Below are 13,674 nucleotides of genomic sequence, written 5' to 3' on the forward strand. Positions count from 1 at the left end.
CCCTCCAAGCAGAAGATCCTGGCTCTGTGGACAAACCTTTGCTCGTTAATTTGAACGAGCTGGTATGAACTAAAAACCCAGGAAGGCAGGAAGAACTGGGAGACCCATACTGCAGCCCAATTTCCTTTCTTTCTCCTCTGGTGGGGATTTTGTGTTCAGAAGCACACGCGAAGAGGGACTGGGATGAGTAAATCGGCTGGATCTGGGGAATTCAATGCAGCTGTTTGCTGGAAGCAACCACCCTTCAAAAAGATCCAGATGTATACGCGCGAGAGAGAGGGAGAGAATATGGCTTCTAATTTTTGCATATGATCAATTGCTATATTAATGGAAACTCAAAATCTTGAGACAGTTGCTAATGAGATACTAAAGGTGGATGAAAAGCCAGAGGGGGAAAAAGACCCCTGGTGGAAAGCAGCCAGCCCCAGTTGCAGAGCTAGCGCAAACTACAGTGGCTTCCCAAAAGCCGTTGTGGTGACCTGGTGTTTTAAAGCACTCAGATGCTGCTGGTGGAATGAATCGGCAGTGGATTTGTCATGGAGAAGATGCAAGCTGAAGAAATGATTCTTGCAAGTGGTAGAACCCTACGGATTAAGGCAGGAGACATTCAAAATCTTAATGTAAAGCACACTGAAAATTTGAACAAGTTACATATTTCAGAAGACTTGATTAGAGAAAGAAAAATGACATAGGAATATACCCCAAAAATACACGCACAGATGATCACCTTTGCTTCAGCCATCAGTCATTTGATACTAACCCTCACTAAGACTGTTTTATCATAAAACTGCAATATATTGTGCACGCTCATAATTCTCCATTTAGCACCAAAAAAACCAGAGATTCTGTAGGAAGGATCAGGTTAAGACTCTGGAAGAATGCATTTAATTCAGCTACAAGGAACAGGAAAAACACACTATTTTTTATATATTGTATATTTATATTTTTAAATAAAAGGCCTGCTGTTGTAGTCCCCGTGTAGGTAGAATTCTTTCAGAATTTAAAAAAAGGTGCCTCAGTCAGGACACCAGGACAAAACTGAAGAATTTTATTATATTAAGTCTTCCAAATTGAACTAGCAACTGATAAAACAACTCTCAGACTAATTTTTCTAGTTTGAGGAATCTTTTTAAAACCTCAAACTTCAGTGCATGCTCAGAGCACTTACTTGGCAAGTAAACTTAGAGCTCTATCTTACATGTTTGTGAAAAGCTGCTCTTGTTACAGTAACTCCAAGGCTTAGCTAATCAAGCCTCACAACTAAGAAGGAAGAACCTAAATATGAATGTAAAAGAGCACACATATTTACTATAAACAAACGCAACAAAAACCAGAGAAGTTTGTGCATAGAGTGCTTGCAAAATAACTCCACTCACTGCTTTACTATCAAAGCGCTGAAGAACAGCAGCTTCCCAGTTATCCATTCCTTCTCCAGGGATTCTCACAACAAAAGAGTGAACTATGCATTTTGCCTCATTCTTGATCATTTTGAACATGCAAATGTCAAGAGCTCCTGGGAAAGGCACTGTATTAGGGAAGTGCAGGTACACCTGTAAGCACAAACCCCCATGCAATGTGTACTACGCACCTGTGTATGCAATATAAATATGCACACATGCACATCATTAAAAAATTATGAAATTAGAAATCTTTCTCCTTTAATACAGCCATGTTGGGTCCCAAATCTCAGCTCTCTGATGCTCTAAAGATATCTGAAAACACAACATTTGTCTTTAATACAAGAACAAACTTAAGTCTCAGGCAGCGTTGCTCGGTATGGGGCACCACCTGGCAGCACAGCCCACCCGAGGCTGGTCCCAGGGAGCTCAGCACCTTCCCCGCCACCAGCCAGGAGGGACCACTGCTCCACCAGGCCCCACTCCACCTCCTCGCACCATGTCTACATGCTACCGGCAGGGAGGAGGGAACAGAATCAACTGGAAAAGAAACAGCAGCTGTAGGAGGGACAAATCGGGAGTTCAAGATGCCGAAGAAGAGAGGAGGCAGCATCAGCCTCCCTTCCCCTAGAAGGGCTTTCCACTGTTGCCCCGCTCTCTGTGCCCATTGTTCCTCCAGCCTCACAACCCTGCCACAGGTACAAGCCACCCTCAGCAATGCTTCTTTCCCCCCACCATGGCAATAATGCTCCCAAGCCTTTCCTCACACTCTCCTCCCCCCTTTCTTTCTGAAAGCCACAGCCAGGAGAGAGATCAGCTAGATAAAACCTTAAACCAGTGCATATGTGAAATACAAGGTAAAAAAAAAAAAAAAAAAAAAAAGTCTTTTGCTATTACTGGACATGCTGCAGACATTGTGCCTAGTAACTGTGGCAATATCTAGCGCAAAAGAAACTTAGCATGAATCTTTTGTTTTTAAATGACATTCAACTCAAACATGCATAGGGAGAGTAAAGTTATTTTATTAAATCATGCACATCACGTGTGTTAGTGCAAATAGTTTAATCTGTACTCCAGAAATTCTATTGTATTTTTATATCTTTACAAAATAGATTTAAAACAATTATTTACTTTAAAAAATGTAATTCTGAAGTTAAGCATTTCAGAACAATATTTGCAATAACCTATATACAAGAGGTACTAAGTACCACTGGCATACGAGTGTTCTGTGGTTGGATGGCTTCCTGCAACTGAAAAGGATGAAATGAATGAACTAAATGACAATATTTATATTCTACAAGTCACTTGTGGACTATTTTTTCCAACTAATAATCCTCCCATTAGCAAATCCCACGTAACTTAATATAGAACCTTTAATTAAAGGACAATGACCCTTAAAACCTCACAAAGTAAATTATATGCTAAATTTCTATTTAAATATTTAAACTATCTGTCGATTGCCATAACATTTTTTAAAGCCAATTCAATTGCTGAGATTACTTCCCTATTTTGAAGTTTCCTTTAGCAGAGCCATTTTACTTTACCATTCTTTAGCATATTATTTAAGTCTTTAATAAACTTTTTTGACAGAACTGTTGAGCTGAACAAGACAACTACAGTCTACATTTAATTCAGCACTAACTACAGTGATTCCCACCAAAAGTCAGCAAATAGCAATAGTTATAGTACTTAGATAAGGAAAATAAACTTTGTAATGGGGACCACTGCATCATACTTACAGCCATGTGATGAGGATGCACAAAATTTTACTACCGAATTGAGATCATCTTGACCTGACAATACATCATCAGGTATATGATTCCAATTTTGTAGTATTTTATGTATCTTAGATTTCAGCTAATCACAGATGTACTGTAGCAGTTCTCTTAACAAAGTTACGTCAACAAAAGCTTATCTAAAGAGCTTCTCCAGCTCAAGTCAGAAAGTATCAAATGACTGAAAAAATAAATTGATACATGTGGTATGTGAGAAAGTATTCATACTTTTAAAGAATGCGTCTCTTTAAATATATGAAATTCAATAAATTACATTCAAACTAAAGTTAACGTAAGTTGTATCACTGCACTATGTCCATCAAATGACCAAGTACTTGCTCCCAGAAACACCTTAGTTCACTCAAGAACACACACATGCTTACACTCGCACACGCGCACACTAAATACTCTAGGCTGGTCTTCACCATCAGTATCTCTGTCTCTTTAAGGCTGGACATGAATTGTGTTTATTTCCAAAAATCATTAATAAAGCAATCCTTATCAAAGAAAAATAGCTTCCTTCGAAAGGCATGGTAAGAGAAGTTTTCTTAAGTCTTGTTCCCAACAGCTCAGTGACTAACAGCAAGTAAAATAGTATACTAATTTGTTTTTTTCTTTTTAAAAAAAAAAAAACAACAACAAAGCAAAACAAAATTGTACTGAAAGGCACTGAGCACACTGCATCTGTTTTCCAAGTATCTGCAAGGTTACTTGGCTTGGGTGTCCAAATCAGAAATGTGTTTTTCCTTTTAAATCTGGCAATCAGATTCTAAAGTAAGTGTCCACAACCCTAGCCATTATAAATAATTTGGTACCAAGAAGCCTACTTTAGGCCACCATTATAGTATTCAGAATCCCAACATACTAATTTATAACTTGCATGAAATTGTAAGCAAAAATATTGCTCACAGTATGATGAATCACAATTTTATTCCCTCTTTATAGACAGATACATTTTATACAGTTTAAAGCAAATGACCCTACTGCTGTTCTCACGCAGAGCTGTGCTGTATTAAGAGGTAAAAAGGAAGAGAATTAATCTGTTTTCCCTCAGTATATGAATGTTGCCAGCTTCTAAAGGGAGGACGGTGTATGGATTCAACAACAGTTCTCATGGAGAAGCTCTGGTTAGGCCTGGGTACAGCACCACGGCTGTTACAGCAACCAAAGCTGCCATCACAGGCATCCAAGGCCATTGTCTCTGTGTGGAGAGAAAAAAAAAATCAATATCATATTTGTTCTAATTCATACTAACCAGTTTACCCCGTGGTTCCTGAAAGTCCTGAGTACCTGTTGATAGGCGTCACTAAAACGTTACCCACAAGCCCTGCTGCAGGCTGGCCCTGACTTAGAGCATCACAGTAACCCGTGTTTCTCTAGCAAAGGGAACTCCACGACTCTTCGTGACTGAGGATCGTCAGGAGAACCTTTGGCTGTTCCGTATTTCCAGCTTCATTACTGTACGCACCTCAAAGGAATCTGCTATTAAACGTGTGAGGGCTTAAGATGTTCAAAACATCGCTTGTGCCAAGTAATCGCTAGACACAGGTTTATGCAGTACTGACATCTTCAACTGAGCTTTTGAATCTTAAAATCCAGATCTACAAAGTTAGTTTGTAGCAGATCCTGACAACATCATTTCAAACGGATTGTCACAACATTTCATGACAAGAATAGCATTTTAAGAGGAGGACACACTGAGAGACGTTAGAGAAAATGCAAGCTGGGAGTTCAGAATACAAACCAACAACCTATTTCTCATCTTGTCTCTTTTTCCATCTTCTTCATAGCAATAGTGAGAAAAATTAAAGTGTTTAGAGCCAGAGAGGAATTTCTTGTTGATTTTTATTATTTTAAGAGGCAAACTCTTCATTTTTCATAGTTAATTAAGCAATTAAGTTTTCTTACAGGCCCTAGCATCGCAGCATTGTGCAAAAGGTAGCCCATTTGCTAAAGACAAACTGAGTTAGAAGAGGCACATTCAGAACCAGTTAGAACGAAATTCATTGTTAGAATTAAAGAAATCACACAGATGTTAAATGATTAGTTGATCGCTCAGCTCGTCAGTATCAACAAGAATGGCATATTAAATGAAGGGTTTGCTTAAGGTAAAAAAAGTACCTGTGAGCATTTCACCATGCACTATTTTATACAGAAATGGCACAAACAGGTGAGAGGGACAAACATACATTGACTGAACAGTAGTGCTTGTACCTTTCGCTACCACAATGGGCCGTAACACCAATACAGGAAAGCCAGGATTAGGCCGATGAATACGGCTGGGACGGGTTGTAATATGGAAGGCTAAAGAAGGGAAGGGATATTAAAAATCACTTTGTGCTATAAATCAATCAGGTAAAGATGATTTAGAGAGGGGGAAATAAGTCAGTGAGTTTTGTTTTAATTGAAATGTATTAAAGACATCTAACACAATACAGCATGATCTAATCTGGTATACAAAGTTAGTACACCATTCTACTCAAATGAACAGGGATGTTTAAAAATAAAGGGAAGTAAGCAGAAAATGTTCTAAGAAACCTCTTGCAACAACTTGGAATTTAGCACTTAAAAACAATACAAATCTTAAACCGATTTGCCTGTATCTTATTCATAGATGGTTTTAGTTTTTTTACATGACAGGAAATCCCATCTGGATTTCTTAAGGCAGAAAGACTCACACCAGATATTGAATTTTTCAGCTACTTCTTCATTCCTTGCAAGTTAGCCCTTCCCATTTTCCATCACCAGCCTCCACAAAAAACAATCTTTTTCCTCTATTAGTGAATCAATTACAACTATGTCTCCACAGGCAAACCCCGCAGTTCAGACATTTCCGTGAGATTGTAACATGACTGTACAATCAACACTAAGTTACTCGACAGCAGGGAAGTACATTTCTATTAGAGACACCACGAAGATCAGCATCTCTGGCAGGTCATCAGCCTTGTGACCAAATGCAATTCTGAAAAATCGATCAAAGGCTGCAGCTCGGCCAAACTACCAGCTGGCAGGAATTGCAGGGTTCATTTAGCTTATGGCCTCGTTAGAACCATCTACACATTTTCTCAGCTACATTCAATTAACTGTAAACTAATTTACCTTACGTTCTGGATGGACAGCTTCTATCCTTAATATGACAAATTAAAAGCAAAAAAGGACCCAATTTCTTTTTAAGCTGTCCTTGGAAGACATCTACTTTCTCTGGATCCCAGCCTATATATTCGTGCACACACACAGACACACAGAGGTTAAGTTCAAACCATGCTAAATATTTTCTTAAAAAATTTTTTGTGCTGAAGTCACCTTGATTTAGTTCAGTCAAATAAATAAATAACAAATTCATGTTTGAAGACTTTCTAAAACATTGTGATTCATAAATAAAATCTCATCTTGTTATGAATTTGTACAAGTCAATCATAGAACCTCCAATACGGTTCAAAACAGGAATCTTAGAAAGTATTTTAGTCTCTGCCATTCGATTAAAATTTGTTTTAATCAAGGCAAATATTTAATAGACAAATTATGTGCAACTATTACAGTAATTTTCATGCAGGATTATTTTTGTGTCATTGGTGCCACAAATCAGAGTTCCACCTTCCCACAGAGAGCATGTTGGTAGAAATAATCACAGCAGTGTTCAAAAAAAGTGCCAGAAGTTTAAGTCAACCAGAGCAGATAATGTTCTCAAACCATTCACATAAACAAATCTGTCATATAAAGCGCATCAGGAAATAATCAGTGACTATAAGCATGCAAGCACAAGTAGTACGCCACACTGCTAAGCGTTTCAGAACACACTTTTTTTTTTTAAAGTAAAACTTAAGTATAAAACCTAAATATTTAAATGATATCTCAAATGGAGTACAGAGGCCTTGTCTTTTCTATCAATTGATAGTTCAGTGAATGATTCAATGGATTTTTCTATTATTTCTTAAATTTTTTTAGTTTTTAAAGTTATATGCATTCATGGCTGAGGCATCTTGGCAAATGAAACAGATGATAAATGTCCACCACATTAAATGAAATTGCCTCCAAACAATTAAATTTTTCCCTTCACAAACTTATCTCCTTATTGTTGAGGAGCATTTAACTAGGTGCTTCATCAAAAATGTGCATCTTGTATTAGAATATGAAGATACGCAAACTCAGATACTTATGGGCTGCAAAAACGAACAAGTCCCACAGTGGGAAGTCACCTTCTGTGGGACACTGTCCTCAGAAATGAAGTAGCAGATAATGATTCAAGCATAAGGGGACAATGGTACTTGAAAAATTTGACCTCGGAACTCGGCCCAGTATCCATGATGCTTCACATAATCCACAAGATAGATATGTTTCACATTACTCATTGTGAGTAACGCTTGCTTGAACAGCAAGTTTGTCCTGCAGGTCTTTATATAGTTGGATGCTCTTCACCATACCCTGACCCCCAGGTTTCAACTGTCATAACTAAATCCTCCTCTGGAAGCAGGTTTTGGCAACTACTGTGGTTCCTGATTTTATATAAATACTCACCTCAAATTCTTCCTAAAATTTCCCTTACCTTGCAAGTTTTTCCATTTTCATCAGATGCTCCAATTCCCTTCACAGTATTTCTTCCCTCTACTATCCCCCTTTTTCCACTGATCATTTAATCCTGAGGTTAACGTTTTTAACAGAGCAGAAAATCTCACATTCACAGTTATTTATTCAGTGTGATCTGTTCTACCAGAACAGGAGGTTTTTGGTTTGTTTGTTTTCTGCCTACTTTAATAACTCAACATTAGCTGAGCATTGCAGGAGAATTCTAAGCAGGAAGCAGGTTCCATGAGAATTACAGCATCTTATTCCTGAAAATATGGCTGAAAAAAGTGAAAAGGGCTTTGAATTCTTTACATCTTTGACAGCTCTACTATGTTAGAGGTTTACATCCAGTAATTGGCTATGTCAAGAGTATTCACATGAGCTTTGGGCATCTAGCAGCCAGCTGATTTTTGAGAATGGTATCTGTAAAATTTTCTCCAGAGAAACAGTTTCCTAAAAGGCTGTTACAGAGCATTCATTATCCTCCTGGTTTGTACTGTCCACTACAAGAGTTGTTCACCCTGCACTGACCATAGAGGCGGTCCAGGAAGACAATAAACCAGCCATCCCAGTGTAGTAAGGTATCTGAAGTAAGGCTATGACCACCTTATAACGTGTCTGCCACACCCTCATCATTTGGAGAATTTCAGAAGTCTCAGTATAAAATGTTGTCCCTAGCTGTAAACTCAATTCTAATGATACAACCTCTCAAACTAGTTGCAACAGAGAAGAATATTTTCATTAGTGAATAGAAAGGACAGTTCAACTGCACTGTTTAAAGCATAAGCCGATCAGGGATAACCACTGTTAAGAAGCATGAGCAAAAGTAAGAAGGGAACATCCGTGGTAATAAACACTAATAAAAGCATCTTGAAAAAGGTTGCTTAATTCATTCGGATCCAGATTTCTCAGCTTTTACCCATGTACCATTCTCTGAAATTAAAAAGTTTTGCTTAGTTCTGGTTCACTAACTAGTATTTAAGCCAGATGTTTTCAAGAGAGCAGATATCTAAGGCTATAGTTAAAACTGTCACACAGCTGGGAATTTAGCTTGCATGCATAATTATAACACTGTAATGACCTGTAAATATGCACAGGTAGTACCAGAATGGAATTTTGCATATAATACAGTAGACTGCCCTTTTTTGTCTTTTTTTTTTTTAAGTTTGTCCTTTTCTATTTGACTCTCATATATTCCCTCTATCAACAGAATTGCCAGCATCATAACTCCACTTCCCCAAATATTTTGTACAGACTTACGTTGTTTCCTTTTTCTTGTAGCAGCTTCAGGTTTTCTTTACATTGTTTGAGTTCTTCTGTGAGCGACTGATTTTCTTGTTCAGCCACCTCATATTTCGCCTTCAGCTCTGAGAGCAGAGTCTGTGTTCTTTCATACTAAAAGACAAAGATAAAACAGTCTGCATACCCCTGGACACCCAACAAATGCTTACATTTGCTTAGCGTGCAGCTTCCTTCCCTGTCATCTGCCTAGAGCAACTCGCCTTGGATCAGTGCACTCTCTTTTCATAAAAGCAGGGTAGAAAAATCTTACTTCAGATTTTCTTTTTTTCTAAATTAAGATTTTGTCCCTGACTTTGAAGGGCTGGGATCACTAAAAACAAGGAAATACGAAGTGCAAGGCCTTAATTCATCTCTCCTACCAAACAGTTACTCATTATCATATTGGAAAGGACTGTAGAAACTATGAAGACAAAACAAGAAACAGAGGAACAAGGAGCACCTTACGTTTAAATAGTGGTCTTATATCTAGGCTCTAGCTTAAATATCTACACCAATCAAAAAGGTGCAAAAATCAACATTCTGTATGAATTAAATCAAACCCTCTTCCCACACAGCAGATTCAAACATAAGGGTAAGAAAAGCATTTTAAAAAAATATTACTGCTTATTACTATCAGGCCATAATCCTCAGTGTGGGTCACATAGAAACAATACTGCATGAATGTGCCCCATATTCCTACAGTGCAGGCAGTTTCTCCTTTTTAAACTCACATTCAATTTTTTTCTGTAGATCACAAGCTTTCTAGTAGTCCTCACAACAGGGATTAATAAGGACAGAACTAATGACTTTCAGTACTAGCATTTACCACAAATTTAAAAGATGAGGCATCTTTACAAATATATTTGATTATAAAAACACAGCCTAACAAGAGTGGGTTTTTCAAGTTCTGAAAAAGGTAAGGAACGCGAGATGGATGAATTAATGACAAAGCAAGGCAAAAGACTACAAAAGAAACTAAAAGCAGTGACGACTGGGGAAAATTTCACTCAAAATGCTCATAAGAGAAAACAAGTCATGGTTGAAGGTTATGGCCTTCTTCCAGACATCATCTTTAAAGATGGGCAGGCAGATGAAATATATGATCAAAACACTAGTGTTCCTTCTCTACTTGCTAATCATCTCCAGCAGCCTAGAGATCCAGTAAGATGAAAGAAGACCTTTGTAAAGAATGTGCAGCCCTGTTGTCAAATAAGAGTTAAAAGCTAACTAGGAAGATCATACTGACTAAAAAGAATTCATTTTGACTCATAAAAGCTAATGAAACTCTACACCACGATGTTCAGGAAGACTCTGAATAAGGATTTACCTGTATGAACAGCTTAAAATTAAATTCACTAAGGTAATGTACGAAAGTAAACTTTAGGAAGTTCCCAAAACACATGAAAATAATTTTATCTGAAATCTTCCCTGATTTAGTGCCCAGTCTATCTATAATTAGCTACCATAAAAGTACTTGCAATAAAAGTATGCAAAACTTTCATTTCTAGAAATCTTACATTTTTCCTTTTCTTTTGGCTTAAAAGTCAAAGTCATTGGGCATTATATTCTCTCTCAAAACAGAAATAAAGTTTTGTGTTACCTCTTTCTGAACATCTTTTGCTTGACTCTCAGCTTCACTGAGTTGGCTTTTCAGACTAGCTGCATCCCGTTGATGCTTTTCTCTCAAAGATCCCATCTGATTTTCAAGTTCCTTTCGAGACATTTCAAGAACACTTATATCGCTGGTTAGCGCTAAACTCTGCTTCTGAGAGCTGAAAAACAAAATCCAGTTGATTCCTCATGTGTTTTAAATATAAAGAGACAAGAGGTTTTTTTTAAAGCACTTTCCATCCTCCAACGTTTCACACATTATTTTCATTTAATATGGAAATAACAGCTTAGAGCAATCGTAGAAGTACAGATCACTGCTGTGTCCCTACACAAAGTATGGACACAGAATGCTGGCTGTAGTCTTGCTTTTAAATATATATGCACAGCTTAGTGTGTATAATTAATTATAAGATATAATTTAAATAATTTATAATTCATAATTTTTAGTTTCTTTTTTTTATTACTAAGTATTTATTATATATTCCAAAGCAATGAGAAGTCTGTCCAAGGTTGTTAGAAGTATTTTACTTATTTACGCACACGCTTCTTTGCTTACTCCAGCTGTATAAGCTAATAGCTAGTACATTCTTCAAGTGTTTAGTACAATCGTGTAACAGTCATAGAAAGATCTAAATTAAGCCATTAAAAACTTCAGTGCAATAACCAAGTAGCATTAATTTGTGCCTGTGCAAGACAGAAAGAAAAATAAGGGATAGTTCTTGCATATCCCCATTATGCAAATCCTTACCTAGAAAGCTCCTTCTCTTGTCGTTGAAGTTCAGATGTAAGCGAAGTATTCTCCTTCCTTAGTGTAACGCATTCAGCTTCCAGAGCACTCCACTCTGCCTTCAACTTCTCAAGTTCACCTGCAATGAATAAAATTTAATTGAATTGAGTGAAATTATTTCATGACTGCTTCAAGTATCACTAGCTAATAAATGGAGGAAAAGCTGGTATCAGTTGTAAATCACGACTATATTTGATTATAATCACGTCCCATGAATTCTCTCACAAGCACCTATAAAACATTACCACATCATCTACTGTTATGAGGTTTGTGCGCCATTAAACAAGCTAACGTTTTGGTTTTTTTTTTTTTTAATGCGAGCTTTTTCTAAGGCACAAAGGAGAAGAAAACAGTCTGTTTATAGATCTACTCTAGAATTTGAGAAACAGTGACAGAAAAGCATATTTGAAGAAATTAATTTCCCAGAGTTGAAAATAGCAAATCACTAGATACCATACCTCTGCTACAAGTAACAGAATGTTTAAAGCAATAACTAAAGGGTCAAAATGAGACCTTTGAAATAAATCAGTCTGTGGTAAAATAGATAAAAATCAACATTATATAGGTCTTAGCAATACAATGACGGAGACTGGAGTCTGAACTGGAACAAGGCTTCTCTGGCAACTTCACAAAGATTACCTGATTCAGAATTTAAAGCATATTCTATATACACCAGTTGCTCTGCGGCATGTACAAAGTTTCAGTATGAGCTTTTGAATTCTATTAGCAGATCCTCCAAGGCCTGAAGCTATAGGCCTAGTGCAGTGGCTCTCAAGCAGCTCTGCTGAGAGTGCATTACAAGTAAAGGGAAACTCAAATGACTGAGCCCAGAAGCAGCCTGATATGCTGGCTCAGCACAACATATTTGTGTATCTCTACATCATGTGTCCAGAATAAAGCTTTAATTTTAAATTTATTTTAACATTTTTATGTTAAAAATGAGATAGGATCAACAGGGTTTTTTTAAGCCACAAAATAGAGTTATTTGTCTTGAGTGAAGACACCCGTTTACTGATTTAAATTATACAGAAGTTACACAAATCCTTTTGGAAATCTGTGGCAGTCCCTCAAACAGTACATGTTTTCCATCTTTTCTATACTTGGTCTACTTTTAATATCAAAGGGTACCTAGACTAATTTAGGCATATTTGACAATTACTATTTAAGGATGCATACAAAACAGCTTTTGTAACACTACAAGCCTTGATATACATATATGAACGCACGTGTGTGTGTGTATATATATATATATACACACACAGAATAAATGTCTGTAGAGACAGACAGACAAATGGTGATTTGAATAATTGACATTCATCAGATTGAGAAGGATGCTACTGTTAGCACTGGTCTGTGACATCCTTTTAATCAAGCACCTTTTAAGCGAGTAGCCTCTTCCTTCTGCTGATCCTCACACTGCTGACACCTCAGCTGAAAACTGGCTTGCAGGCTGACAATTTCTTTTTCATAATCTGAGGCATCCTTCCGCCACCGTTCGAGTTCCGCGCGCACTGTTTGCAGCTCATGTTGCAACGCAGAAATATCTGTATCTCGTTCTGATGCTGTCTTTTCTGCTACTTGTTGAAGTGACAGAATCTCATTTTGAGCACTGACTAGTTCATTTCGAGTGCTTGAAATTTCACTCTCCTTTTCCTCCCGAAGATTCTCAATATCTTCTTGTAATCTTCGCAACTGAGCTGGAAAGCATACAGTACTGTTAATATTTCTTAAAACTGCATTTACAGGAAATCTAAAAAAACATAACTCCCTTTCTCATCTTGCTGCTGTTTAATAGGACTAAAGAATCCTAATGCAATTGAAAAATATATTAATTTTATCAAATGCTGTACCCTTCAAGAGACATGTATGGGGGGTCATGCATTAGAGAGTCGAAGGAAGTAAGAATTACAAAACTTTCTTAGACAGGGTTGTGTTACGTGTTTGATACTAAAGCAACTCTCCAAAATCTGAAGCCAAGATTTAGATCCAGCTTCACCATAAGCAAAACAAGCATTACAGAACAAGGGCACTGTGGGGTTTGGAGACAAGAGGAAAGGCAAGAAAGCTTCTGTGACAAGCCAAACAGTTGGCAAAGCTACATTGGAAACGTTTGCCTCTTCAGCAGTTAACTTGTGATGCCTATAAATATTTAAGGCACAGAGTCTAACTTCTACTGCAGTCTCAACACGTAGTAAAGGAAATAAAAATTACTTTACTTCTTTGCAAAAAAGCATTTTTCAAAGTGCAAGATTAATTTTGA

At 37.3% G+C, this 13,674-nt stretch overlaps 1 protein-coding gene across 10 annotated transcripts in view; it reads right to left on the reverse strand.

Annotated features, from left to right (window-relative positions):
• Positions 1 to 2,396: 2,396 nt before the first annotated feature.
• Positions 2,397 to 13,674, reverse strand: part of SLMAP (sarcolemma associated protein) — an 83,200-nt gene continuing 71,922 nt past the window's right edge. For 8 of the 10 annotated variants that reach the window (XM_074151595.1, XM_074151601.1, XM_074151599.1 and 5 more), the window contains 5 exons: positions 12,791 to 13,111; positions 11,376 to 11,493; positions 10,617 to 10,788; positions 8,996 to 9,130; positions 2,397 to 4,373 (listed from right to left, as the gene is read on the reverse strand). In XM_074151595.1, coding sequence (XP_074007696.1) covers positions 4,284 to 4,373; positions 8,996 to 9,130; positions 10,617 to 10,788; positions 11,376 to 11,493; positions 12,791 to 13,111 — 836 coding nt within the window. In that variant the 3' untranslated portion in view covers positions 2,397 to 4,283. Of the gene's footprint in view, positions 4,374 to 5,386; positions 5,477 to 8,995; positions 9,131 to 10,616; positions 10,789 to 11,375; positions 11,494 to 12,790; positions 13,112 to 13,674 lie in introns of all 10 variants that reach the window. The other 2 variants (XM_074151604.1, XM_074151602.1) reach the window with 1 other exon arrangement.

This window comes from Numenius arquata, chromosome 8 (assembly GCF_964106895.1).
Source record: "Numenius arquata chromosome 8, bNumArq3.hap1.1, whole genome shotgun sequence".
Taxonomy (NCBI): Eukaryota; Metazoa; Chordata; class Aves; order Charadriiformes; family Scolopacidae; genus Numenius; species Numenius arquata.